General features: G+C 38.4%; 1 protein-coding gene and 1 long non-coding RNA gene across 2 annotated transcripts; both read right to left on the bottom strand.

The window, feature by feature from the left end:
• LOC122656861 (thioredoxin-like fold domain-containing protein MRL7 homolog, chloroplastic) lies at positions 1-27,561 on the bottom strand. Its single transcript, XM_043851543.1, has 5 exons — positions 26,797-27,561; positions 599-683; positions 364-475; positions 160-264; positions 1-62 (listed from the first exon to the last, which is right to left on the bottom strand). The coding sequence occupies exons 1-4, from the start codon at positions 27,555-27,557 to the stop codon at positions 161-163; spliced, it is 1,062 nt and encodes a 353-aa protein (XP_043707478.1). The 5' UTR covers positions 27,558-27,561; the 3' UTR covers positions 1-62; position 160.
• Positions 20,503-25,649, bottom strand: LOC122656862. The gene is made up of 3 exons (XR_006332184.1): positions 25,617-25,649; positions 24,355-24,359; positions 20,503-20,671 (listed from the first exon to the last, which is right to left on the bottom strand). It is a non-coding gene; the product is annotated as an uncharacterized LOC122656862 (long non-coding RNA).

The raw sequence follows: 27,561 nt of genomic DNA, 5'->3' as shown, positions 1-27,561 counted from the left end.
CATCACAGCCCAAAACCTGATTATCAACTATCAGAGGCATATTAACAAGGACCGTGAGAAAATATATTAATTATGTGTTAGAACAAGGTGAATATGCTGTTTTGGAATAGACCACTAAAAAAATTTTAAGCTTCATATAAAGGTTGAGTACCTGGAACGACTAATATGGTGGAGATAAAGATGCATCAACTATCCATGAAGGCTTCTTTGCATTATAGTAGAAATGTGCAATCAACTGAACCAACTCATCTGCTGTTCGAATATCTGTGCATCCACAAACATGTTTCATGGAACTTCAACCCACTGATTCTAAAGCAAATATCAGAGGGTTTTTGAAAGATTTTGCACATCTACCTCACCTACCTTTCTCGCGGTATAAGATTTTGTTTCCTCGTAGGAATAATAGTTGTGGACATTCTCTAACTCTTAGGGCATAAGCTAAGTCTCTCTCAATGTTGATATCGATCTTAACTGCCTGTTGTATAGAAATAGAAGATCAAGTTTCTTAGTGGTTTACATTTTGGCAACACTAACCGAAACACCAAAAGGGCAGACAAACTGAATTGGCATTTCATGGCAGATGGAAAGTTTAGAATACCCGAGGAGGTAATCGGTCTTTTGCTTCCCAATAGACCTTGATTGCATTCTCCAGCTCCTTCAAGAGCTTCCAATTTTCTGTCGCCCTATGTATAAAAGAACAAGTAAAGGTAATTAGTCATAATATCAGCAACGAGATTGGTTCAGTGGAATTTAAAGTTTCCCCATATACCAGCCATGCTTGGTTAGTAGTACATGCCAGAATAAATAAACTTCTTTAATTTCTCTATGAAGTATAAGGAAGCAAAATAAGTGTAATCATTGCAGGATAATACACATTCCTAAGGCCACATTTGTTCAGATGTAAAGCAAAGAAAAATAAAACAAAAAGTTTTTGCAGTGATTACCAAGAACAATCATGTAACATACTCATTTCACTTCACTTTACCGCTGAAAGTTTTGTTTTACGTCACTTCTAACCAAAGACCTCAGTCTAACTTTCTTTTATAGTACCTTTCCCAAATATCACAATTATATGATTTGACTATCAATTTGACATTTAAAAAGTGGTCTCCGACACAGGTGGGTCCTATTTTATGTTGTCCAGGTAGCGTAGCTATAAGATTGAAATCCAGGTCTATTTGATTCTTAAGTATATCATAGGTCCAGCTCACTCCATTTGATGGTGCTCTACAAGTCCACTCTAAGGCTCTGATTGTCTTACTGTAGAACTCTAGCAATATTAAAGCGACTTACACAAGCTAGTTTCCCATGACATATGCAATTAGAAACAAAATGTCACTTTCTGTAAAGTTAGGTGAAAAATAAAGGAAAAACGCATTTGAAATTCTAGATTTAGTTTGTATCAATAAAAATGATTACATTAATTAAGGTGCTATACCAAAATAAATTTCTCAAAAATCATTCTTAATACTATACATTAAAACAAATCAAACCTAACAATGTTTCATTTTATCCAAATTTAGCTAGTGGAAAACTGTAGAAAATGATATGAAATAAAAGCATATACCACATGAAGATGATGCATCTAAGGATCCAATTTTGAAAGGTTCCAAACATCTTCAGCCAACAAAAAGAATAAATCAAATTAAGTCAAAGGAGAGGTGAACTGAGCTAGAAGACCGAGTAAAGATAGAGGATCCAACCATGGCAAGAAAGACCAGACCAAACAGTTTTGCTTCTAAGACATAGCAACACAGAACTAGCAGCAGACATGGATGAACTGGATGCCTTAGACCAAAATGATTCAACTAACTTCATCAAAATCTGCAAGAGTACCACTTGTATCAGAACACAGTACATCCTTCAAATATTGAGCAGCCAGTGATTTTGGCTGTCTATTTTGGTAATGAAGTCTAAACTCAAACTAGTAAATATCCATTGGAAGGTTAGCTCAAATAGGGATCATAATTAGAACAGTCAGAGTAAAGAGTCCATAATCCAATAAGGGAAACTTCAACAACACAACTCAGATAGGTCATAAACTGTACTTGATGGATTATTTCAGGAAATAGAATGGCCTGTAAAGCTTGACAAAAAATGAGAAACAAAATAGCAGTATTCTGAGAAATCCTACTGTAACTAGGAAAACTAGAAAGCAAAATATAATTGCAGAATTTGACTAACAGAACAGAGACAGAAGCACAGGAAGAATAGAATCACAAATTATTTGAGTTATTTGATAGCAGATTAAAAGCACAGGTCAAGCATTAAAAGTAGTAGCAGATTCTGAAACTAAGAGCAAGTACACAACTGAAATTGATAGAAGGATTCAGAGATCCCAAAAAAAAAAAAAAAAAAAAAAAAATCAGAGAGAACTAAACTGGGGGGGTTAAAAAATCGAACTGAACTACTGAAGACAACCTAACAGAATATGACAGAAGCAAACAGAATGGAAAGATTAACAGAATAGCTTATCCATAGGATATAGCTAGTTCAGATATGACCAAATTTTCAGCTAACAGAATAGATAGAAAAGGATAGATAACAGGTTAGGAATCCACCTAACCCTCAGACTAGGAATCCACCAAAGTCTGTAAAGAGAATACACTCTTCCACTAAGGATACCACCATGTAAAACACCACTGAATCTACAGAAGTACAGCCTGAATCCACAGGACCAAATCAGAAAAACTGAATGTTTAATTTCTTCGAATCATGGTGAGGGACTATGGCCAGTAATTTATTTATACCCACTCCCAAAAGCCTTAATTGGCTTAGGAGAGAGCTTACATCATCTAAGCAATAGGAAAGCTCTAATCTAACCCACTACATCATCCAACCAATAGAAAAGCTCTGTTAAAGACTTAGCAACCAATAAGAAAAAGATAACCAACTCATACTAGAATAAAATATTCCATCCAAGATAAGCCTTACTGTTGACCATAGGGTCCATGCCTCATGTTTTCATGATAAAACCGCCTTGGAAGATGATAAGTTTGGGATTACTAACATGTGGTCAAATGTGAAAGGTCAAGTCAATCCCATATACATACTAGCATACAAGATAATATTTGGTGTATACAAGCATCAAGGAGAGCAAAAGTCAATGGAAGTCTCAAGTTCAACTGAAAAGCTTCACCAAGTCCCAAACTAAAGTAACTAAAAGTTTCAGTAAGACCCAAACTGAAGAAACTAAGTCTTAGAAGCATCATGAAGAAGAAGACTCCATTAGGCATAGGTGTTTGAGCTTTAAGTTGTAATTCTAGTAAGCCTATGTCATTAATATATCTTACTCTCTTAAAGCCCACTAAATGCCACTAAAGACCTAAAAGGTTTAATCCCTAAAGGGTGGCTAAAAATCAGGGTTAAAATCTGTTCAGACAGTTGGCGAAGTTGTCTGCTTAAACAGGAAAATTTCTGGTTTTTTGTTGAAGCTCATCCGAGTAAGGAAGGAGACATCCACTTGCTTGGACAGATGTCTGCATAACCATCAGACACCCAATTAGCGTTAAGCTTGAAATTGGGTCTCTGAGTCAGAGACGTCCACATAAAGATGCAGGCATCCATGTTCTTAAGGAGACGTCTGCTTAATCACGCAGACGCTTATCCAGTAACTTTGACTCTCAAGACATGTCAGAGGTACCTGAATTAGTCAGATGTCCGCAATCCTTCGCAAAAATCCACTAGCTGATGCAGACGTCTGCGAACTTCTACATACGTATGCATGGCAGAAATCCAACTGTAATATTTCTGACTCTTGGGAACACAACGGCTATATTTGGGACCATTAAAGGCCAACAGAAGCCTGCATAACCCGAGCGGTCATCCACGTGGTGTTTTTGCTTGAATACAAGGTTTCATAACACCTTTGGCCTATTTAAAGGGAACTTTTGGACATTCAAATATGAACCATTATAACACTGTTTAAAGAGCATTAACTGAGTATTCTTTAATTCGTTGGGCATCAGTGTTTGTGAGAGATTTGTGCTTTTAGTTCGCTATTCAACTTCTTAGAGGTTGTAATCTTTCTTCTCTCACTTTGCAAAAGTATTGTTCCCTTGTGTGGAGGTTTGGGCCACACAAGAAGTGTCACGCGGTGACCATAGTTGTCAGGTCGTCGCCTAGGCAGCGCCTTGCACTAGTTTAATTGGTATCGAACCAGGTTTTGGCATTTATTTATGCCAAATATCATTTAAGTAAATGTTTTTATCTCATTACTTAAGATATTATTCATAATCAAGCAAATACCTCCTATTTGAATCCAATGAAAATAGTTTAAAAATAAAATTCCAAAAGGATAAAAAATCAACCCCCCAGTTCAAAAACAAAAACTCTGTTTTTTGCAGTAGGTGAAATTTTCAACTTTCTAATGCTGGGGTTTTTCTCAAATCTAAAAATTTCATAAATCTTAATATGGTAAAACATTGTTGTGGTTCCCAGATCGACACTGAGAGGGGGGTGAATCAGGGTCTAAAAATTCTTTCCAATTTTTGCTTCCAACCGTGCAACACTAAATGACCTGTTAGCCTGAACACTCAACTGCTTGCCACTGAGCTTGTTTGTGCAAACAAACACACACAATTCACATGCACACCCGCACTGCAACCACTATGTGGCCAGGCATACCAGGTGTGCACCCCATCCTGCAGAACATAACACTTCTAAACAGATACATGAACAGAACACAAGATATACGTGGTTTGGCAAATTGCCTACATCCACGGAGTAATACCCTAACTAGGGTTTTGTATTTACTCAACACAGACTGCAAATTCAACTGCAACGACAGTTCAGGTGATGCAACACCTGCTTCCACCTAAGCACCCACTCAGGCTAGGGCACCTACCCCTCTTCCAGTCAAGCACCCACTTAACTGGTTACAATATATATGAATCAATAACAAAGTAAATGCAAGTCTCACCTTCTTCCAACATATGCCATAGATTTATCAACAATATTCAATCTATGCAAAAATACAAAAGAACTTGCAAGTTTCGAAGTTACCCCCTTGACAATAGCACTTTGAGTGGCTTCACAGAGGTCTCCAGGTATCACTGGAACCTTCAATTGACCCCAAGATAGAGGAGACTTGAATCTTCAAGTATACTGGCACCCGTTCTTGTTTCCACTTGATCTTTGAAAAACTTCAAAGCAACATCACCACTCAACAATCAACAATCTTGAGCTCTTCTTCTTCTTCAATGGAGCACCACCACACACATTCTCACTTCAATGGGCCTTCAAAACCATGCTCATCATGGACTGATTTCAATGCATTCTTCAAAGGGAGGAGAGCTTCAACTAAGGAAATCCGAATTTTTCAATGAATAATACCCCTTCTCTTTTGTTACAAGGAGATAGGTCTCTACAAAATGAGCACACTGCAATTTGGATGGACCAAAACGGCCAGTGGATGAGAAAGTTATTGCATTTTTATTTCAACTAATGAGAAGCTTTAGAATGGAATCTTTTGTGCCCATGTATAGTGAGCTGGCAACGCATAGAAACAAAGGATCATGAGGGTGTACCAGATAATTCATGATGAAAACCATTAGATTGGCATTGGAAGATGTGGCACAATAAAGATCGCCAGGTCAAGGTCAAAAAGTAAAGACTGATCACATCAGTGGTCAGATGACATATCGCTCCATGGTTGGTTGTACGGCCATGGCCTTTCATCTTGTCTCCTTTGGAGATAAAGCATGTTGACCTTCGGATCTGGATTTGTACCTGATGTAAGAGACATCAAAGAACCAGGGTTGTGCTATTGGCATCTTGAGAGAGCATTTGGAACACGTGACTCTCACATAGTAAATGAAGTACTTGGAAATTGAGAAAACAACTTTAAGAACTTCCAATCAGATTCCAAGACATGGAATCTAAAGACTATCTTTGAAAAGTCTTCATAAATTCACTCAATAAAGTAGAATTTTGAGAAGCGTGCCTTATCTTTCCAAAAGCTGACATGACTTCTTCAATACTCAAGTGCAATCAACCATAACTTTTTCAAACCCAATTGGTTCCATCAAATGGAATCTTTTAAAAACTTCATTCGTTGAAGACTTGTAGCCTTAAACCTTGATGTTTGTAAATTACAACTAAGCCCATATCTTCATCTTTTTATGCCACTGTAGACCAAATTATTAATAAATTGCAATGAAAAACCCCTGATGCACAAAAATGACTCAAAACGATTACAGAAGCTCCATAAGGAAATGAAGCCAAAATTTGGCTAAGTATAGGAAGCTCTTTAAGCTATAGACTTCAAAAGTGTAGCAAATGCTGTTCTTTTAAGCAATGGACTTCAAAAGTGTAGCAAATGCTCAAATTGTTTTCTTCTTTTGCCTACAACATTACTAGACCACATCACCTAAACCATTTCACTGTCTGATCACTTGGCTGCCACCTGAACCAAGTTAAGCACCCTTTGTGGGGTCCACAATGTGTGGGGCCCACCACCCAATTTCTCTCTCCAAATTACCATATTGCCCCTGAGTGATGCAAAAGGACTAAAATGTCCCTGAACACTTCGAAAACCTCCCAAAAACACCTACGAACATGTTTACACTTGGTTGCCAACAATGACAACCCATTACCACTACTGCCAATGGACCAACAATCTCCCCCTTTGGAATTGTTGGCAACAACCACAAGTGTACTCTCTCTCCCCCTTTGACAACAAATACTAAGGGTAACTGAACTCCCCCTACAAGAGAGCTCTCCCTACATAGACTCAACATAAGAGTACCCACCGCATCTTCCTATCCTATGGAGAGTTGGTGTTCTATGCACTCTCTCACTTGCTCCCCCTACACCTTTGCCTTCTACTGTATAGGTCTTCTCTCCTTTGCAGTCACAACTCCAAGCTTTTCTCTTAGTCTCTCAAAACTATATTTGGGAAGCGGCTTTGTGAAGATATCAGCCACTTGATCTTCTGTGGGAAAAAATTCTAACCTCACTTCACCTTCCATCACCTTTTCCTTCAGAAAATGATATCTGATGTCAATATGCTAGGTCCTTGAATGCTGCACCGGATTCTTGGAGATGTTGATTGCACTCATGTTGTCACATTTGATAACCACAGGCTCATCACTTTGAATGCCAAAATCAGAAATTTGTCTCTTCATCCAAATCACCTGAGTACAACTGGCTACAACTGCTATGTACTCAGCCTCTGCTGTAGATAATGACACTGACTCCTGCTTCTTACTGTGCCAAGCAACCAAAATCTTCCCCAAGTAGAATGCACCTCCACTGGTGCTCTTCCTATCATCAATGCTACCAGCCCAATCTGTATCTAAGAAGGCTATGAGAGTGAACTTTTCAGTCTTAGGATACCATAATCCATACTCCATTGACCCTTTCAAATACCTGAAAATCCTCTTTACTGCTAGCAGATGTGTTTCCTTTGGGTTAGCCTGGAATCTAGCTACTAGACACACTGACTGTAGAATATCAGGTCTAGATGCTGTTAGGTACAAAAGACTCCCAATCATGGATTTGTACTGAGTCTGATCAACTGAGGGTGACTCATCACTGGAGCTCAACTTGCAACCTACTACCAGAGGTGTTCCCACTGGTTTGCTATCCTCCATCATGAATTTCTTTAACATTTCCCTGACATACTTCACTTGAGATATGAAAATGCCATTCTCCATTTGATTCACTTGCAAACCCAAAAAGTAGGACAACTCTCCAAGCATGGACATCTCAAACTCTGTCCTCATCTTTTCTGCAAACTTCTGGCATACCTTGTCACAGTGACCTCCAAAGATAATGTCATCCACATACACAACAACTACTAACTGACTGCTGTCCTCTGTCATGACATATAGATTGCTGTCAACTATTCCTTTCTTCAGATCCAACTGTAGCAGGTAAGTGTCAAGTCTTGAGTACCAAGCCCTTGGAGCTTGTTTCAAACCATATAAAGCTTTCTTGAGCCTACATACCATATCTGGGTTATCACCAATCTCAAATCCATCTGGTTGCTCAGTGTAGACCTCTTCTTCTAGATCACCATTCAGAAAAGCAGATTTCACATCCATCTGATATACTTTGAATCCCTTGAAGACTGTCAATGCCAAGAACATTCTGATAGACTCCAGTCTAGCCACTGGAGCAAAAGTTTCATCGAAATCAATACCTTCCACTTGTGCATATCCCTTGCACACCAGTCTGGTTTTGTTTCTGATAACTTGTCCATCTTCATTCAGCTTATTCCTGAACACCCACTTGGTGCCAATGACATTCTTGTCTACTGGTCTAGGGACCAATTCCCAAGTATCATTCTTCTCTATTTGATCCAGCTCCTCATTCATTGCCTTGACCCAGTGTTCATCTCTACTTGCTTCGTAGACTGTCTTGGGCTCTTCTTGAGATATCAATGAAAATGTGGCTTTGCTTTTCCTTATTTTTCTTGTTTGCATTCCTTCATCTAGAGTACCAATGATTTGGTGAGGAGGATGCACTTTTGTCCACTTGTTATCTTTTGGTCTGCCATTTTTCTCTGCCTCTGTATCAGTGTCATGATCATCAGACTCTACTACAGGTGGCTTCTCAGTCTCCATTACTTCATCCTCTTCAACAAATTCAAAAATTGGATCCTCTGTTACAACAGGTCTAGGGTTAGTTAGATTCTCATCTATCTTTACATCTGAGCTTTCTACAATCTTTCTCAGTAGCTTGTTGAAGCACCTGTATGCCTTGCTCTTGGAACAGTAACCCAAAAATATACCTTCATCAGCCTTGTCATCAAATTTTCCCAAGTTTTCTTCCTTCCTCTTGATGAAACATCTAGATCCAAATACTTTAAAGAATTTCACTGTAGGTTTCCTTCCATGCCACATCTCATATGGAGTTTTGGTTTCATGTGGTCTCATCAAACACCTGTTTAAAATGTGCACAGAACTATAGACTCCCTCTCTCCAAAACCTTTTTGCAACATTGTTTTCATAGAGCATTGTTCTTGCCATATCTTAAACAGTTCTGTTCTTCCTTTCCACCACTCCATTCTGTTGTGGAGTCCTTGCTGTAGAGTGTTGGATCTTTATCCCATGATCACCACAAAAATCTAAGAATTTTCTCCATGTGTACTCTTTGCCTTGGTCTGACCTCAGACATTTTATTGTCTTTCCAGTTTCATTTTCAACAATTTTCTTGAGGTGATGTGGTCTGGTAATGGTGTAGGCAAAAGAAGAAAACAATTTGAGCATTTGCTACACTTTTGAAGTCCATTGCTTAAATGAACAGCATTTGCTACACTTTTGAAGTCCATAGCTTAAAGAGCTTCCTATACTTACCCAAATTTTGGCTTCATTTCCTTATAGAGCTTTTGTAATCATTTTGAGCCTTTTTTGTGCATCAAAGGTTTTTCATTGCTATTTATTAATAATTTGGTCTACAGTGGCATAAAAAGATGAAGATATGGGTTTAGTTGCAATTTACAAACATCAAGGTTTAAGGCTACAAGTCTTCAACGAATGAAGTTTTTAAAAGATTCCATTTGATGGAATCCAATTGGGTTTGAAAAAGTTATGGTTGATTGCACTTGAGTATTGAAGAAGTCATGTCAGCTTTTGGAAAGATAAGGCACGCTTCTCAAAATTCTGCTTTATTGAGTAAATTTATGAAGACTTTTTGAAGATAGTCTTTAGATTCCATGTCTTGGAATCTGATTGGAAGTTCTTAAAGTTGTTTTCTCAATTTCCAAGTACTTCATTTACTATGTGAGAGGCACGTGTTCCAAATGCTCTCTCAAGATGCCAACAGCACAGCCCTGGTTCGTTGATGTCTCTTACATCAGGTACAGATCCAGATCTGAAGGTCAACATGCTTTATCTCCAAAGGAGACAAGATGAAAGGCCATGGCCGTACGACCAACCATAGAGCGACATGTCATCTGACCACTGATGTGATCAGTCTTTACTTTTTGACCTTGATCTGACGATCTTTGTTGTGCCACATCTTCCAATGCCAATCTAATGGTTTTCATCATGAATTATCTGGTACACCCTCATGGTCCTTTGATTCTATGCGTCGCTAGCTCACCATACATACGCGCAAAAGATTCCATTCTAAAGCTTCTCATTAGTCGAAATAAAAATGCAATAACTTCCTCATCCGATGGCCGTTTTGGTCCATCCAAATTGCAGTGTGCTAATTTTGAAGAGACCTATCTCCCTGTAACAAAAGAAAAGGGGTATTATTCATTGAAAAATTCGGATTTCCTTAGTGGAAGCTCTCCTCCCTTCGAAGAATGCATTGAAATCAGTCCATGAATCATGATGAGCATGGTTTTGAAAGCCCATTGAAGTGAGGATGTGTCTGGTGGTGCTCCATTGAAGAAGAAGAGCTCAAGATTGTTGATTGTTGAGTGGGAATGTTGCTTTGAAGCTTTTCAAAGATCAAGTGGAAACAAGAACGGGTGTCAGTATACTTGAAGATTCAAGTCTCCTCTATCTTGGGGTCAATTGAAGATTCCAGTGATACCTGGAGACCTCTGTGAAGCCACTCAAAGTGCTATTGTCAAGGGGGTAACTTCGAAACTTGCAAGTTCTTTTGTATTTTTGCATAGATTGAATATTGTTGATAAATCTATGGCATATGTTGTAAGGGGGGTGAGACTTGCATTTACTTTGTTATTGATTCATATATATTGTAACCAGCTAAGTGGGTGCTTGACTGGAAGAGGGGTAGGTGCCCTAGCCTTAGTGGGTGCTTAGGTGGAAGCAGGTGTTGCATCACCTAAACTATCGTTGCAGTTGAATTCGCAGTCTGTGTTGAGTAAATACAAAACCCTGGTTAGGGTATTACTCCGTGGATGTAGGCAATTTGCCGAACCACGTATATCTTGTGTTCTGTTCGTGTATCTGTTTAGAAGTGTTGTGTTTTGCAGGATGGGGAGTACACCTGGTATGCCTAGCCACATAGTGGTTGCAGTGCGGGTGTGCATGTGAATTGTGTATGTTTGTTTGCACAAACAAGCTCAGTGGCAAGTAGTTGAGTGTTCAAGCTAATAGGTCATTTAGTGTTGCACGGTTGGAAGCAAAAATTGGAAAGAATTTTTAGACCCTGATTCATCCCCCCCCCTCTCAGTGTCGATCTGGGAACCACAATTGGTATCAGAGCCAGGTTAGGCACCCTTTGTGGGGTCCACAATGTGTGCGGCCCCACCACCCAATTTCTTTCTCCAAGTTACCATATTGCCCCTGAGTGATGCAAAAGGACTAAAATGTCCCTGAACACTTCCAAAACCTCCTAAAAACACCTACGAACATGTTTGCACTCGGTTGCCAACAATGACAACCCATTACCACTACTGCCAATGGACCAACAATTGCTAAACCAAAAGTGCGGTAAAATATTCATTTGTATTGATATTTAAAAAATATTTTTAATTCAGATCAACTTTGGCAGCATTCATGCATACCAAATAAGGTTTGACCGGAACATAACTCCTTCAATATAAATCAGATTTAAGCAGTCTTGGATTTTTTGGAAAGCTGGTTTTGTGCTCTACCTAATACAAAAAATCTCATGTAAAAGTAAAATCATTTGATCAATCAAATTTCTTAGAGAACAAAAACATTTCTCAAAATTGAGAGCAGGTTAATTACTTATTGATAAGATCATATTTTCTAAGAACAGTATAAACCAAATGTGAGACTAGGTATGCTTGGAAATGACTAATTCCAAGAACATATAAACCAAATGTATGTTTTGATTGTTTCAAACTTCCAATAACTTGCTTCTTCAGTTCTGTTGTCTTCTATTTCTATGTTGATTTTTGATGACTTGATGTGGCTTAATATTGATTTTTGAGGACTTGATGTGACTTAATGTTAATTTTTGATGACTTGATGTGGCTTAATGATGATTTTTTGATGATATAAGGTACATATTATAGCATACTAAAGAATGTTAGAAACGAGGGGAAATAAAAAACAACACTTGGGCGACTTGTTGCCTAAGCGCTTAGACACCCCTCCACCACCTTGGGTTGCCTTACCGCCTTGACAACTATGGTGGTGACATTGTCATTGGTTTTGGTGTGACCCTAGAAAACACCTTTGGGTTTGTAGTGAGTCGTGGAAAAAGTGCAAATTGTAAGGGTTTGATTGCTGCCTGGGAAAGCAATTGAGAGTACTGGAAATCCAAGTGCTTGTGTAGCCTTGGTAGTCGACGAAGGGAAGTTGCCTGAACCACTATAAAACTCTATGTCTCTCCTTCGCTTGTTTCTCTTATTCCCTCACTACTTATTGAGTGTGGGTGAGTGTTCAAAAACTAGTTGCTTCCACTTTGTTCTTTTTATAAGTTTGTGAACTTCATTTTCAGTCTTTCAAACTTAGAATTTCAATTCACCCCCTCTTCAGAGTCTCCGATCCTAACACTTGCAATTTAAAAAAAAAATAAGACCTGGAGCAAGGATAAGGCTTGTAGAATCTAGAAACCTCCACAACCACGTGTTGTCATGTCACAACTAAGTGGCTTTCATGGTGGCTGTCATGCTTGCTATGATGAGTGTGATGTCACAGTCAAATTTCAAAATCTAATTTCTGCTTCTGGAAACTTGATTCTCCATCAATTGGCCTGGAACAAGAATCAAGGATAGTGGTTCGCACAGCTAGTGAATTTAGTGATGGCCAAACTATGGCCCAGTATACCCTTGAGTTTGATAGTTCTAGAGAGGTAACAATACTCAAATCAATTCAATTATGCTTTTTCCCAACTAAGTGGGGCCAGCCACATAGGTGACAGGTCTTGTTTTACCAGTCAACTAATTCAAAATCATGTCTATTGTCAAACTGAAGTCATTCAAATCTTAATTCACCATGCTGGCCAAGTCATTTTCTAAAGAGGTAATAATACAATTGAAACTTCCACTCATGCTTAATAATAGATAAAGTACATGTTTTATGCATCTTATGTATTTTAAATGCGTAGTTATTAAACACAACTATTTTCCACATCTTCGGATTCAAGATGGCATAAAGAAACTTCATTCAAAATTTGCAAGGTTCAAGAACTCGGTTTCAGTACAGGTTTCGCCCGGCCAAAAAACCGAGTTGGGCCAAGATCTCTGCGAGTTGGTGTAATTATTTATTTTTTTAACTCGAAGGCTGGTTTTAGTGGGTTTTATACCTAGTTTGGGCCTGAAACTTGGTACTCAGCTTATTTTAAGCCATTTAAACATAATGGCACAATCAGATTTTGCAAAAACAAAGTCCAAATAGGAGTTTCACTTCGGATCCTAGGTTGGTAGGCGACGATGTACTAATAGGCCCTATTCTACACATAACTTAGTAATTGAAAGCAATCAAATCATACAATAAATATAAAAGAACTTAAATAAACATACAAACGTAAAAGTGTACAATACATTAATCTTAACATATTACATATATCTCCATCATAAACCACCATCGAAAATCCTTAAAAATCAGGTCAAATGCACACTTCTCTATCGAGTTCACCGAGACAGTCGAGTTCTGGAGAGATCTCAACTGTCTCGGTTGAGAAAGGTAAGGTTGGTCCAAATTTCGGTCGAACCGAGATCTCGACCGAGTTGGGCTAATATTTCATTTCGCCTCAAGTCTCGTCTCGCTTTTTTAAAAAAGAGAGATATTACTGAGATCTCGGCGAGTTGTTGAACTATGAAAATTTGTACACACAAGTTTTACATAAGTACTATACAAATTTAAACCATGGTACAAAATTTCGCGATATATCGGCGATATATCGTGAAATTTCGGTAATCTCGAGTGGGCCGAGACGAGATGTGAAGGCGAAACCAAAAAGGACAAAATTTTGACGATATTTCGTAACATTTCGGCACATTTCGGCGATATACCAAAATATCGCCGAAATGTTACAAAACACCTTGCGAGACTCATTAAAGAGGCCTTATAAATACCATATTTCGCCAGCTAACGGTCGAAATATCGACCGAGAGCTGGACAGAGGCTGTTTTTGGGGTTTTTTCTTTGTTTTCTACTCTTTCAACTTGGATTCTAAGCATCTTCCAACTTGTTCTTCATCTTCTTCGATGGATCATCGCCAAAAACACGTCGGAAACACCTCCTAGCAAGATTGTGAAGGATTTTTCACTATTTAAGGTAATTCTTTTTTCTCTAAAACTATTTTTTTTGAAAATAGTATGTTCAATACATGTTGGAAGGTGATGATATTAATATATGTTAGACACCGGATATATCTTATGAGTTTTAATTAGTTTGTTTAAATTTCTTTTGTCTTTGATTGCCTATCAATGTGTATTTAACTATTTATACATTAGGGTCGGCGACCATATACTGTCAATCAAGGGTGCAAGCCCAAAACACCACTTTGAGTTCATTTTTTTGCAATATGAAGGTTTAAATGTGTTTATTTAGCTTAAATAAGGGTGTCCATGAAGTATCAGGCCAAAATATGGCCAAAAACCCACCGAGATGGACTCCCGAAATATTGCAGAAAAAATGCAATATTTCGGCGAAATTTCGACATATTTCGGATATCTCGATAGGCCCAAGATACCGATATATTGCAAAATTTTATACCTTGATTTAAACTAGCACCACAGGTGTATCTAGCACTCTACAAAAAAGTTGGTTCCACAAAAAATTAATTCGAGGGTATGTAGAGCTACTGTACAAGTTGTTATAGTCCCATATTTTAAAAAGGACCCTCAAGTAGTACTATAAAGGTTGTTAGCAGTAATCAAAATATTGGCACTGGCAAGTGACTTCAGAACTTTGTGACCTCGAGATGCTACAACAATATAACAATTTCCAAGAATAGATGATCCATTTAGGAATCAAATTGTAAAGAGTTTGAGAATTGTATGCAACAGGTATTCTGATGCAGTTGCATGTGTGTGGTTGAACCGGCATGACCCAATCTAGAAACCAAAACCGAGACAAGGCAATTCTGGTCCAATAGGGGTTGATAGGTCTATTTTATTTACTTGGGGTTATTTTTGTACTTTGCACTTTAATTTTATAAGCGAGTTTAGGTAGCATTGGTAAAGTAGGAGATTGAGTCCAATTTGCTTCCAAATTCTATTTACTTTGTACATTTGTTTAGAATATAATTAGATGTCTTTTCTTTTATATAAGTAAGCAATCCAACGTAACGGACAGATTGAATATTGCAGAGTCGTTTGAGTTGTTGCCTACGTGGCTTGCTCATTTAAACCAGTCGGTGCTCCAGTTTTCCCCCTCCTTTCTCCGACCTCTTCTGATGCAGTTAAGGGTGTCCAATCGGGCCAACTAGGCCTCAAAAGACTTTTCTTGGATTTCATTGTAACGGGCCTAATTTATAAGACCATAAAGTGAGGATAAAATTAGTACACAGGATTAGTCATTAAATTAAGTGTTTGAGTTAGCTTAGAATACTTTATAGCAAGATAGAGTTTTGTTCTGAGTTTATTTATTTTAGTGAGTATGTGAGAGTGCTTAGGAGTCCATTATGAGTCACTTGAATTAGGAGGTCTTTATATACGTAATAGTGTAATACAACCCCCATCAATTGGAGATGATTTGAGAATGAATTTTATTAAGAGTTATGGTGTTGTTGACAATGCACACAGGATTGGTAATTTGGTAACCCATACTTGATTTCTTCTCTTCTTCTTTCCAAGAAGATCGATCTCATCTCTTTTCCTCCCCTACCATCGAACGATTTCTTACCTTAATAACATAGTTGTTTATTCGTCACTGATTTGATCATTGGGCATGCTTGTATCTGAGATCCTTCAGATTAGATTATTGGGTAACAGAGCCAAAAACCCTATGGCTACTGATTTGGGTCATAGTTCAAGATCTCGGCGAGATCTCGCTTTTATCTCGGTTCCGTAGCATCTCAAGTCGAGATGACAAGCGATACAGAATTAACATCATATCTCACTCGAGATCTTGGTATCTCGCCGAGATCTCGAGCTATTTCTCGTTTCGGTTCGACTCCGTCGAACCAGACCTTATTAAAAGCTCATAATACCATGAAAGAAAAACTTGACCGAAACCTGTTGAAACCACCGAGTTAACTCGGTTTCATAGGTTCCCGAGACGAGTTGAAGGGGGATTTTATAAAATCCTTGGATTCGACCGGGTTTTGATGGTTTCGACTATATTTAGGCGGTTTCAACACATATACTCATCGAAACTAGGGGAAACTTAGCTCAAAACTAGGACAGACAGATATTTATGCTAGAAACAAGGACAGACACTTAGTTATGTCTAATATCATTTAAGTAAATGTATTTCATTTACTTAAGATATTATTCATAAATAAGCAAATACCCCCTATTTGAATCCAATAAAAATAGTTAAAAAATAAAATTCCAAAAGGAAAAAAAGTCAACCCCCCAGTTCAAGAACAAAAACTAGAATTTTAATGGTAGGTGCAAATTTCAACTTTCTAATGCTGGGGTTTTTCTCAAATCTAAAAATTCCATAAATCTTAATATGGTAAAACATTGCTAAAAACCAAAAGTGCGGTAAACTATTCATTTGTTTTGATGTCCAAATTTTTTTTTTCATTCAAAGCGATTTTGACAGCATTTGCGTACACCAAATTAAGTTTGACCGGTACATAACTCCTTCAATATAAATCAAATTTAAGCAATCTTGGACTAGTTGGAAAGCTATCAAAACAAAGCTTTCTAAACAATCCAAGATTGCTTAGATCTCATATACATTGAAGGAGTTATGTTCCGGTCAAACCTTATTCGATACCATGTCCAAGAACGATATACATTATCAAACGTGGATCAAAACCACAAATAATATTTTTAGTGTTCTCTATGTGAAACTAATCCATGGATTGGGTTTAAAATGTCAAAAATAGGCAGCATAACAAGAATCAGGGCAAAAAAACAACTTCTAGGCCTCGAAACCAAGGTTCGAGTTAGCCTGGAGAAAGTCCCAGGTTTCGACCGAGATATGGTCGAAACCGAGATGAACTCGATTTCTGGCTGGTCGAAACCTAGTCGAAACCCAAGTTTTAGAACCTTGCATAATACACCATAACTTGACGAGATCTCGACTCGCTCTCGCCTCTCTCTCTCTCGCCTGTCTCGCCTCTGTGAAGGGGAAACTCCATCTTTGGGTCATTTTTTTCATTTCTTTTGGCAAATCACACCTCCAACACCTCATCAAAGCTTGATCCATTGAAGATTGAAGCTGCTAATCTCCTCCAAGCTGCATCTCAAGAACCTAAGGTAACTATTCATCTCAAAAACTATATTTTTCATAGAAACATGATTGAAACTTGTTTGTTGGCTATGAATTTTTTATATGTTATACATTGTCCACCGATCTATGTAGTATGTAATGGTTAAATGGTTTATGGTTTGATGTATTTTAGTTCCTAATGCTTATTTAAGTTGTTTTGCACTGCTAATCTTCTACTTTAATTATATGAGTTCTAAATATTGTGTGGAATAGCCTAGTGTAGACCTCAAACACGCCGTAGACTACCAAACCAAAGTAACATTTTGGGTTTGAATTTGTAAAAACTAATGGTTCCACTGTGTTAAGAAGGCCTAAAATAGGGGGAATGTCAAGTTTCAGCCCCTCTATTGGCCATATGGCCACCGAAACCTACTGTTGAGTTCAGAAAAAAAAAAAAATGATCTTGCCGAGATCTCGGTTTCGTGGCCTGGCGAAACCAAGACCTAAAACCTTGATTTGGGTTTACTTGAATCTCAAATCTTACGCTTCAATTTCGCATGGAGAGGAGCACGAAAAGATTTGTGGATGGGCTTCGTGATCTCTGAACAGAGTTCCAAGAGATTACTAATGGTTTTCAGAAGATATTGCAGTTTACGGTATTCAATTGGGCCTCAAAAGATTTTATTTTGACCATGGTGGAGTTTTATGGGCCTTAGTCCTTTTATTTTCTTAGGTTTCATTGTAACGGACCAATTTATAATCCCATAAGTGAAAATAAAGTTAGTACACGGGATTAGTAGTTAAATTAAGCATTTGAGTTAGATTAGAATACTTATTAGCTAGAAAGAGTTCTGTTTTGAGTTTATTTACTTTCTTGAGTGTGTGAGTGTGATTAAGAGTCCTTTTGTGAGTCAATTTAAGAAGTTTAGGTCTTTATATATGTAATACACACCATAGTTGTCATGGCGTCGCCATGGCACCGCCATGGCGTCCTGGCGCTGGAGAAACTGGCATATCGACCTTCGACATGGCTAATGTATAAATATCGCCCGATATGGCGTACATGGCGTCACCATGGCGCATCGATATTAGTTTAAAAAACTTATGTTTTAAATTTTTTTTTTTTTAAACCATTTAAAAGCTTAAATGCTTTTCCCTTCATTTGTATTGGTCACATTAACATTAAAAATTAAAACCATTAAAGATTAAACAGTACACTTTAGTAGTATTCCCTAAATCCCTAATTGGAATTGAAATTTGGGGATTTTAGAAATCGCAAAGTTTGTCGAGACAGAAGAGAGACTCCGTGAGACGTCTGGAGACTGAAGGAGTCAAGAAGACGAAGAAGTGAGAAGAAGAAGAAGAAGAAGAACTGAAGCTGCAAGTCTGCAACTCTCGGCAAGTTTGAACCCCTCCGGCAACCTCCAGGTAAGTAATTTTTTATTTTTTATTTATTTGGTTCTTCTTCTTCTTCTCCAATCTCCTCCCAGTCCTCCGGCGAGTGCGACTCAATCCTTCTTCTTCAGTTCTTCTTCTTCTTCTTCTTCTTCTTCAGTTCTTCTCACTTCTTCGTCTTCTTCACTTCCGGCAACTTTCTCAGTCAGTTCTTCTTCTTCTTAACTTCTTCTTCTTCAGTTCTTCTTCTTGCCTTGCAATTGCAGGTTTGCACACAGTGACAGACCTCTCAGTTTTTTTTGTTTTTTTTTCCTTTTTTCTTCTTCTTGCCTTGCAGTTGCAGGCTTGCTTACAGTCGCAGACCTCTCAATTTTTTTTTTTACTTTTTTCTTCTTCTTGCCTTGCAGTTGCAGGCTTGCACATAGAAAGAGAAGGTGTTTTTTTTTTATCTTCTTCTTGCCCTGCACACAGCCACACATACACAATTACAAACACAGAGACAGGGAGAGAGTTGAGAGACAGAATTGGGGGGGGGGGGGGGGAGGGATTTATTACAGCCAGTAGTTCTCTCAGTTTTTTTTTTTCCCTTTCTTCTTGCCTTGCAGTTGCAGGCTTGCACAGTCACAGAGATGGTGTTTTTTTATATTTTTTCTTCTTACCTTGCACACAGGCACACAGGCACACATACACAGTTATTTGATAGGCTAATCTATGTTTTCATACTTTCATGTACACTAATGGATATTACACTTTCATGAATTAAACCATAGTATATTAGTACACTTTCATGCTGATTTTTTATGTTATAGGATATATATTATAGCATACTAAATGACATTAAAAATAGAGAAAATAAAAAATAAAACATGGTCGACATGCTCGCCATGGCGTTGCCATGGCAGGCGATATGTCGATATATTGACGTGACACCCCTCCACCGACTTGGATCGCCGTGACGCCGTGACAACTATGATACACACACATAGTTGTCATGGCATCTAGGAGACCCAAGGCATTGGAGGTATGGTACAAGGTCTCTCTGAGATCTCAGAAAAAATCTTGGTTTCGCCAGCCCCCGAGTCGAAACCAACATCAAAACAAGAAAACAACAGGGTCTCGACCACAATTTTGGCATTTTAAAGAAATTTCAGTCTGATATTTTGTTTCAGGTAAAAATGATACAAAGCACTTCATTTACATGCCATACCTCGACGATACTTGGTCGAAATTTCGACCAAATGTCAGCTGTCTCGTCTGGTTTTGTGTTAGTGAAGAAAACCCCACCAAATCTCCTATTTGTTCCTTTTGACTAAATCTTACCCAAAAAAGCTTGGAACAAGCGGATTTGTTGCTCAACAACAAGATTTGGAAGCGATTTGCAGCCCAACAAGAAGATTTGGAGGAGATTTGAACTTGAAGGTAACACACTTTTTTTCCAAAATTAATTTTTGCAAAAAAAAATATGATCAATATTTGGTTGATGTAATTCAACTTTTTATATGTTAAACATTGTAGCCTGATCTATAACTTGACGGAGTCATATTTTATTTTCTGTTTAAAATATTTTTCAATTATTCTACAAAAAAAAATTTTGAAAAAATAAGGTTAATACTTATTGTTTGGAGGTGTTTATTGGATACCGTTGGCCAATCTATGGCCTCACAGAGTCCCTTTTTTTCTTGTAGTTTTCAAATTATTTTAAAAACTACAGAAAATTCCAGAAAATAGGGGAATTTTTCTGTGTTGGTTTTAAAATTCTTGAAAATTAATGAAAGCATTGTCGTATTTCAAAATCAAAATGATGATTCATGTCTCACTCCATTATTATACTTTTAGATAAATTATAATATTATTATTTTTAAAAAAATATAAAATTATTTCTAATTAAGAAAAAAAATACAGAGTTGGGGGGGAAATAGGAAAGCGCTACATGATTGTTTTAGGAGTTTGAAATGATGTTGAAAAGCTAATAATGTGTGCATTTTTTATGTAACAGTGTAAAAGTTTAAGATTGTAGCACAATGGCTGAGGGTGGAGGTGGAGATATAGCATGGAAACATGAAGAGCCTATAGAAAACGACAAAAAGTCAAGGTGTAGGTATTGTCTGAAGGAGCTAAATTCTGGAGTGGTCACTAGATTGAAACAGCATTTGGCCAGTGGGTACAATGATGTGGCCAAATGCAGCCAAGTTTGATGCAGAGCATCCTGCTGATCCATCAGCAACAGGAGGCAGGATTACTACTTTGCCAAAAAAATACTCTCGGCTGAAGGCCCAGTCCAAGCCCACCGCCCAGCTGCAGTTTAAGGCCCAGCCCAAAATGAAGTTCCAGCCCAAGTTCCCACTCGGGCCTAGCAAGAACTGAATTTATTTTTGGGCCAACCAGTCCAATCGTGGACTCTTGGGAATGCCAGGTTTTGGCCCACAAGTCATCAAGAAGTCTTGTGACTTCTCAGCTTTCTAGAATGATTTATTATTTCTTGTTACTAGTTCCTAAGTTCTTGTTTATTGTTCCTAGGTGTATTAGGGATAGTTTACATGTATGGGGAAAGTTTTCCATGTAGTGGAAACTCCACTAAAATTGGGAAGACCAACAGTCTATTTATTATCTTGCATGTAAAGAGGCTTTCGGGAGCTCTTCCTCCCCTATAAATAGAATTTGTGGAAGGCTACTGTGGCATTCCAGATTTTCATCAAACTAAGACTCAGTCTTCTTCTCTTCGAGAAATATTTGTGAGTTTATCAAGCGGACTAGGTGAGACTCCTATGGTGAGACACTAGTGAGACTCTAGTTGTCTAAAGCTATCTATCCTTTCTACCATTTCAAGTAAACTATCAATTACAGCAGCCAAATCAGCAAGTAAGTTCATTCATTTATCATTACAATCTGCCCCTGCATCCTCCTTCATTTACAACTTTATTCCTCCTTAATTTCTCCCATCAGTGGCCCTTTTCTTAAATCTCAAACAAACCAGATTCGATCTTGGCAGTAGACTTTGCAAGCCATGTCAAAGCACTTAAAGGGAAGAAGAATGCAGAGGCCAGAAGAAGAGCTTGATGGGGCAGTCTTAGAGAGACATTCATAAGCAGGGGCTGCCTCTGACAGTGATTACAAGCCTGAGGATTTTGAGACACAGGCAGAGTAGAGAGAGTTTCAGCAGGCCAGAAGACAGAGCCGGCTTTCGCATCAGATGGAGAGGGTTAGGGCTGCAAAGATGGGGAAAGGAGCAAGTGGCTTTGGTTCTAGAGCAGCTAGTTCATATGCAAGGCCCGCAAGGGAAAGGAGGAAGAAGCAGAGGCAGGGCATTTGCTTTTCAGGAGATCCTAGAATGTGAGGGCACCCCGCCCCCAGATGATTATCCCATTGAAGTTCTTCAGCAAGATCCTATAGTATACAATCAGAAGGATACCTGACAGAGAACTATAAAGCAAGCCTGGGATAATATGAAAGCAAAACTTGGTGATGCTGTTTCCAAGTACTTATTCTACTATAGCATCCCAGCTAATACAGCTCAAGGACCATACAATTAGGCCATGTTTGACAATGCAAGGAGGGCTGGCCGAAGAGTAAAGGGCCCACTCCTTGGGAATTGATAAATGTTTATTTGCCCCAACAAAAGGAGCTTGATGAGTACATAGACACATTAAAGCCTTCATAGGAGACCTATGGAGTTACTGCGATGTGTGATGGTTGGACTAGACCTACTAGACAATCCATCATCAAATTCATGGTTTATTGTGATGGGAAGACTGTCTTCCTAAAATTAGTAGATGAATCCAAGGGAAAAAAAAAGGATGCAATGTGTGTGAGTGTGTGTGTGTGTGTGACTGTGTGTATATATATTGTTGAAAGAGGACAAAACGTTGTCCAAGTGGTGACGGACAACAGAAATAACTGTCGAGCGGGGAAGACAAGTGACCACATTTGTTTATAACCATGGGTTTTCTTTACATTTATTGAGGGAAAAGTGCGAAAGGAATTTGGTGAGGCCTAGCATTACTCAATTTGCCACTAACTATATTGCATTGTAGAGCTTTCCGGTGAAGATGGTTGGCTTAAGGTCCATGTTTGCTATTGAGGAGTGGTTTAGTTGGAGGGAGTCGGGTTCGCTAGTGGGAAAGTCAACACAGGCAACCATCTCCAATGACCAGTTCTGGCAGGATATGAAGGTCCTTCTTATTTTGGACCCAATGGTAAGGGTACTGAGGATGGTACACTCAAACAAGAAGCCTACCTTGACACATGTATACTGCCATGGAGTTGATGAAGGAACGCATGAGAGCTGCTATACCTCGAGGTGAGAAGGCCTACAAACTGATGGGAGAAGCACTTGCAACATCCACTAGATAAAGCTGGTGAGTTTTATATGTTAAGTGAAAGATATTTCAGTTAATTTACAATATATTTACATATTAATAAGCACTTACAAGTTATTTATGTATTTATCAACATACTATCTCAATCCCAAGTATCACTAGGTGGTGGTGGATGCGCGAGAGGTATCAATACCAGCTTGAGCCGGAACCGGAGCTAGAGCCGATGCACTTCAAAGGCAAGACTCAGTATACTATGCCACACAGGATGAGGACCACAGTACACATGCCACCACACGTGCAAGACCTACAAGCTACTCATAAGGCCCACATAATCGATTCATACCACCACTTGAGGAGGATGATACACTAGAGTCCATGTACATCAGTGTCAAGAGCTTGATTGACAATCTTAAAGGCATGAGTATGGAGAGTAGTGATGTGCATCGTCATATGGATTTGGCACGGAGTGCACGGGTTCCGACTATAGTCACTATTCTGGGTATGGTCAGTTTGGGCAGATTAGCTCTTCACCATCATCAACCTCTACCTCTGAGTATGAGGGTCAATCACGCATTGGGTCAGGTTTTGTGGACAACATCTTTGGATTCCTAGCCCCATAGCTATACATATTGATTCTAGTTCCACATGCACAATCCGGTAGTAGCAGCTCTCACTCAAATTTTGCACAATTCAGAGATATATACCCTAGGTTAGGTACCTCAAGTACGTTGATGATTCTATTTATATTGCTGTTATGGACGACATGGCCAACTTTTGTGATTTAATCGGAGGAAAACTTGATTCGACATCAACAACATTCTAGTGGTTTTGATCTGACCCAACACTCATTCCAATACTAGAAATCTAGGACTATAGGATGAGCATAGGGGTGACTTGTTAGTTGTTGCTTGTATTGTTGAATGTTGGCTTCAATATATTTGACTTTGTAACAAACAATGTTAGATGTATGATTAATGAAATGGTTTATAATTTGTTGTATGTTCAATCTTATTACTTATTTAAGATGTTTTATATGTGTTTTAATAATGAGGGCGGTCCTTGGTGCAACGGTAAAGGTTGCTCCGTTGTGACCGAGTGGTCACGGGTTCGAGTCTGAAAAACCACCTCTGTGAAAGCAGGGGTAAGGCTGCGTATATTATGACCCCCCTAGACCCCGCAGAAGTGAGTCTCGTGCACGCCCTTTATATATGCTTCAATACTAAAGACTGTGTGGAATAGGCATAGTTCAAGAACTCACCGAGATCTCGGTAATATCTTGATTTTTTCAAACACCGAGACGAGAATGAAGGCGAAATGGAGAAATATAGTGTCTCGACCGAGATCTCGGTAGTCTCGGTCATCTCGGTGGGAAACCTTGGTATATAGACACTTATTTATGCAAACCTTCGTATACAGATACTTATTTATGCCAGAAAGCAGGACAGACACTTACTTATGCCAGAAACCAAGACATGCACTTATTTATGTCTAATATTTGTTATTTCATTTACTTAAGATAATATTCATAAATAAGCAAATACCCCCTATTTAAATCCAATAAAAATATTTAAAAAATCAAATTCCAAAAGGATGAAAAATCAACCCCCCAAGTCAAGAACAAAAACTGAATTTTCGGCAGTAGGTGCAATTTTTAACTTTTAAATGTTGGGATTTTTCTCAAATAAAAAAATTCCATAAATCTTAATATGGTAAACATTGCTAAAAACCAGAAGTGCAGTAAAATATTCATTTGTTTGAATTTTAATGTCTAAAAAAATATTTTCATTCAGAACGATTTTGACAGCATTCGCACACACTAAATTAAGCTTTCCAATAAATCCAAGACTGCTTAAAACTAATTTAAATTGAAGGAGTTATGTTTCGGTCAAACCTAATTTGGTGTGCGCAAATGATGTCAAAATCATTCTGAATGAAAATATTTTTTTAGACATCAAAACAAATGAATATTTTACCACACTTTTGGTTTTTAGCAATGTTTTACCATATTAAGATTTATGGAATTTTTTAAATTGAGAAAAACCCCAGCATTTAAAAGTTGAAAATTGCACCTACCGCCGAAAATCCAATTTTTGTTCTTGACCTGGGGTTGACTTTTTATCCTTTTGGAAATTGATTTTTTAACGATTTTTATTAGATTCATATAGGGGGTATTTGTGTATTTATGAATAATATCTTACTTAAATGATATTAGGCATAAATAAGTGTCTGCCCTAGATTCCCACTAAGTCAAACTTCTATTTGGACTTTGTTTTTGCAACATCTGATAGTGCCATTGTGTTTAAATGGCCTAAAATAGGCTGAGTACCAAGTTTTAAGCCCAAACTAGGTCTAAAACCCACCGAAACCAGCACCAAAACCGAGTTCTTGAACCTTGGGAATAGGCCGTATCAATGTGTTTATATACAACGTACACTGTCAACCTAGGATCCGAAGTCAAACTACCATTTTGGGTGTGATTTTTAAAAATCTAAGGGCTCCACTATGATTATATGGACAAAAATAGGCTGTTCTGCAAGTTCCATGACCTAATTAGGTCATATGACCCCCGAAACCAAAGTTTAAAATTTTGAAAAATAAAAATACATAGTTTCAGCCGAAACAACTCAGTTCGGCCTGATCGAAGCAATGCCCGAAGCCGAGACCTCGAACCATGGTTGGAGGGGGGCCTAGACGCAAGCGACCAAAATGCCCACCTAGGGCACCTAGGCAACACTAGTTGTCAAAGCGTCTTGATGCCAAGGCGGTCACCTGGGTGACGCCTTGGGCCCTTGACAACTATGAATACACCCCCATCAATTGGAGATGATTTGAGAAAAGAATAAGTTGTTTTAAGATTTTTGTGTTGTTGACCAATGCATATGGGGTTGGTATCCCGTAACTGATCTTTTCTCTTCTCTTCTTCTCTCTATTTCCTCCCAAGAAGAAAGATGCCATATCTTTTTCCTCCCAAGAAGATCGATTTCAATTGTCATCTCTTTTCCCACCCCATCCATCGATCTGATTTCTTTCCTTGACAACGCAATTGCTTCCTTTATCACATATTTGATCATTGGATCTACTTGCATCAAATATCCATAATCTGGATTTTCAAATTGCATTATCTTCTTACTTCAGGTCAGTGTTTCCTTCCTCCTTCCTTTCTTTATTTCTTCAGCTCTTGTTTTCCCATTATTCTTCTTCCCTCTTTCTCATCGTATTCTGTTCCTTATTCTTATTTTTTTTCTTGCTATTGTCGAACCACTGAACTAAGAGGGATTTGATCGATCTCCCTCATCCCAAGTTCTTCCTCTTTTGAATTTGGGACAATGGTACCTTCCCCAGGGGAAACTCTGCTTCTGCAATTTGGATTCAGAAACTTGCGTGGATTGTGAGACAATCCCTTTAGACCACACCTGCTCTGTTTGCAATTTTTTTTTCTGAACCAGCTCAATTGAGTCTTCATATTCCTGTTTAATCAAGGTTTATTGGTTTGGTTCAACCTAGTAGGCCTAAGTGACTCTTAACTCTAGCGTTTCAAAGTTGTTTGAATCAAATTTCAAGGGCTGTAGTTCTATCTCCCACCTTGGCTCTACCGTGACTGTCATTGTCGAAGGTAGAAGACATAATTTCTGAACTTACACATAAGGACAAATTATATAAATTTATTCAAAACACCCTTTGCTTCTGAATTTGTTTTATTTCATTCCAATTCTTATTCTAAATCCAAAAAAGATCCTCCTCGAATTTAGATTACAATTTGCCCCATAATAATAGGGTCCTCATGCTTTAATTCTCAACAAAACAATGGTCAAGCAAAATAGAAGATCAACACCTAGACATAATCATGCTTTAATTCTCAACTTTCAGACAACATTGGAAAGAGGAAAAACAAGAGAGAGTGAAAGAGAGATTACCTGTTGTATCTTTCGAAAACGAGAACAATCAGAGGGCTAGGATGGAAGGCAAAGCTTTCCCATTCCAAACAATTTATCTCTTTTACCCAGTTATCATCAATCTCTCCTTCCCAATCAATCTCAACACCATCCTCTGCAACCACATTCCTAATCGGATGCTTCTCAAAGTACTCCGAAGCCCGAATTCCCCACCCAACATCCGCATCCAACGGCCAATCTGGGTTGTCTTCTTCAACAACCCCCATCTTCCCGCTTACACCTGCATCCTCATCCTCATCCTCATCCTCATTCCTATCATCCTCATCATTTTCTACCCTATCCTTCAAAACTTTCTTATCGCCCAAAGCTTCAGAATTCTGATGTCTGATGGACGCAAAAGTTTGTTCCAGTGAGTCACGAACGAAATCCTCAACTGCAGATGCTTCGCTCCTCCTGCCACGCCTCGGCTTGCGAGGCTTCGTTGTAGGGATGATTTCACTGGAATTCTCAACTGGGTCATCCGGAATTTTGTGTTTTGGACGGCCACGTTTAGTCTTAGGCTTGGAATTAGGGTCTTGGTTTGGGTATGAGGTTGCTGAGACAGTGAATAGAGGAAGACGTTTCAGGGTAATGTTGGGGCATAGAGGAGAAGAGAAGATGGAGAATGAGGGAAAACAAGAGGTAGGGATAGGGTTTTGGGAGAAGGAGGGCTGAAACACAGCATTAGCGTTTATTGTTGCGGAGGGACTGAAGGTTCTTGGGAAAGTTGATAAGAGAGGCATTTTC

This window comes from Telopea speciosissima, chromosome 3, assembly GCF_018873765.1.
Source record: "Telopea speciosissima isolate NSW1024214 ecotype Mountain lineage chromosome 3, Tspe_v1, whole genome shotgun sequence".
Taxonomy (NCBI): Eukaryota; Viridiplantae; Streptophyta; class Magnoliopsida; order Proteales; family Proteaceae; genus Telopea; species Telopea speciosissima.
The sequence above is the reverse complement of the archived record's forward strand: the minus strand, read 5'-3'. Positions and strand labels throughout refer to the sequence as shown.

What these genes read in the sequence shown, in the direction of transcription:
- LOC122656861 (XM_043851543.1), bottom strand. Translation starts at nt 27,557, where the DNA reads ATGCCTCTCTTATCAACTTTCCCAAGAACCTTCAGTCCCTCCGCAACA. An exon ending in GTTTTCGAAAGATACAACAG is followed by an intron (nt 684 to 26,796) that starts GTAATCTCTCTT and finishes TTTTATACATAG; the next exon opens with GGCGACAGAAAATTGGAAGC. An exon ending in AAGACCGATTACCTCCTCGG is followed by an intron (nt 476 to 598) that starts GTATTCTAAACT and finishes TCTATACAACAG; the next exon opens with GCAGTTAAGATCGATATCAA.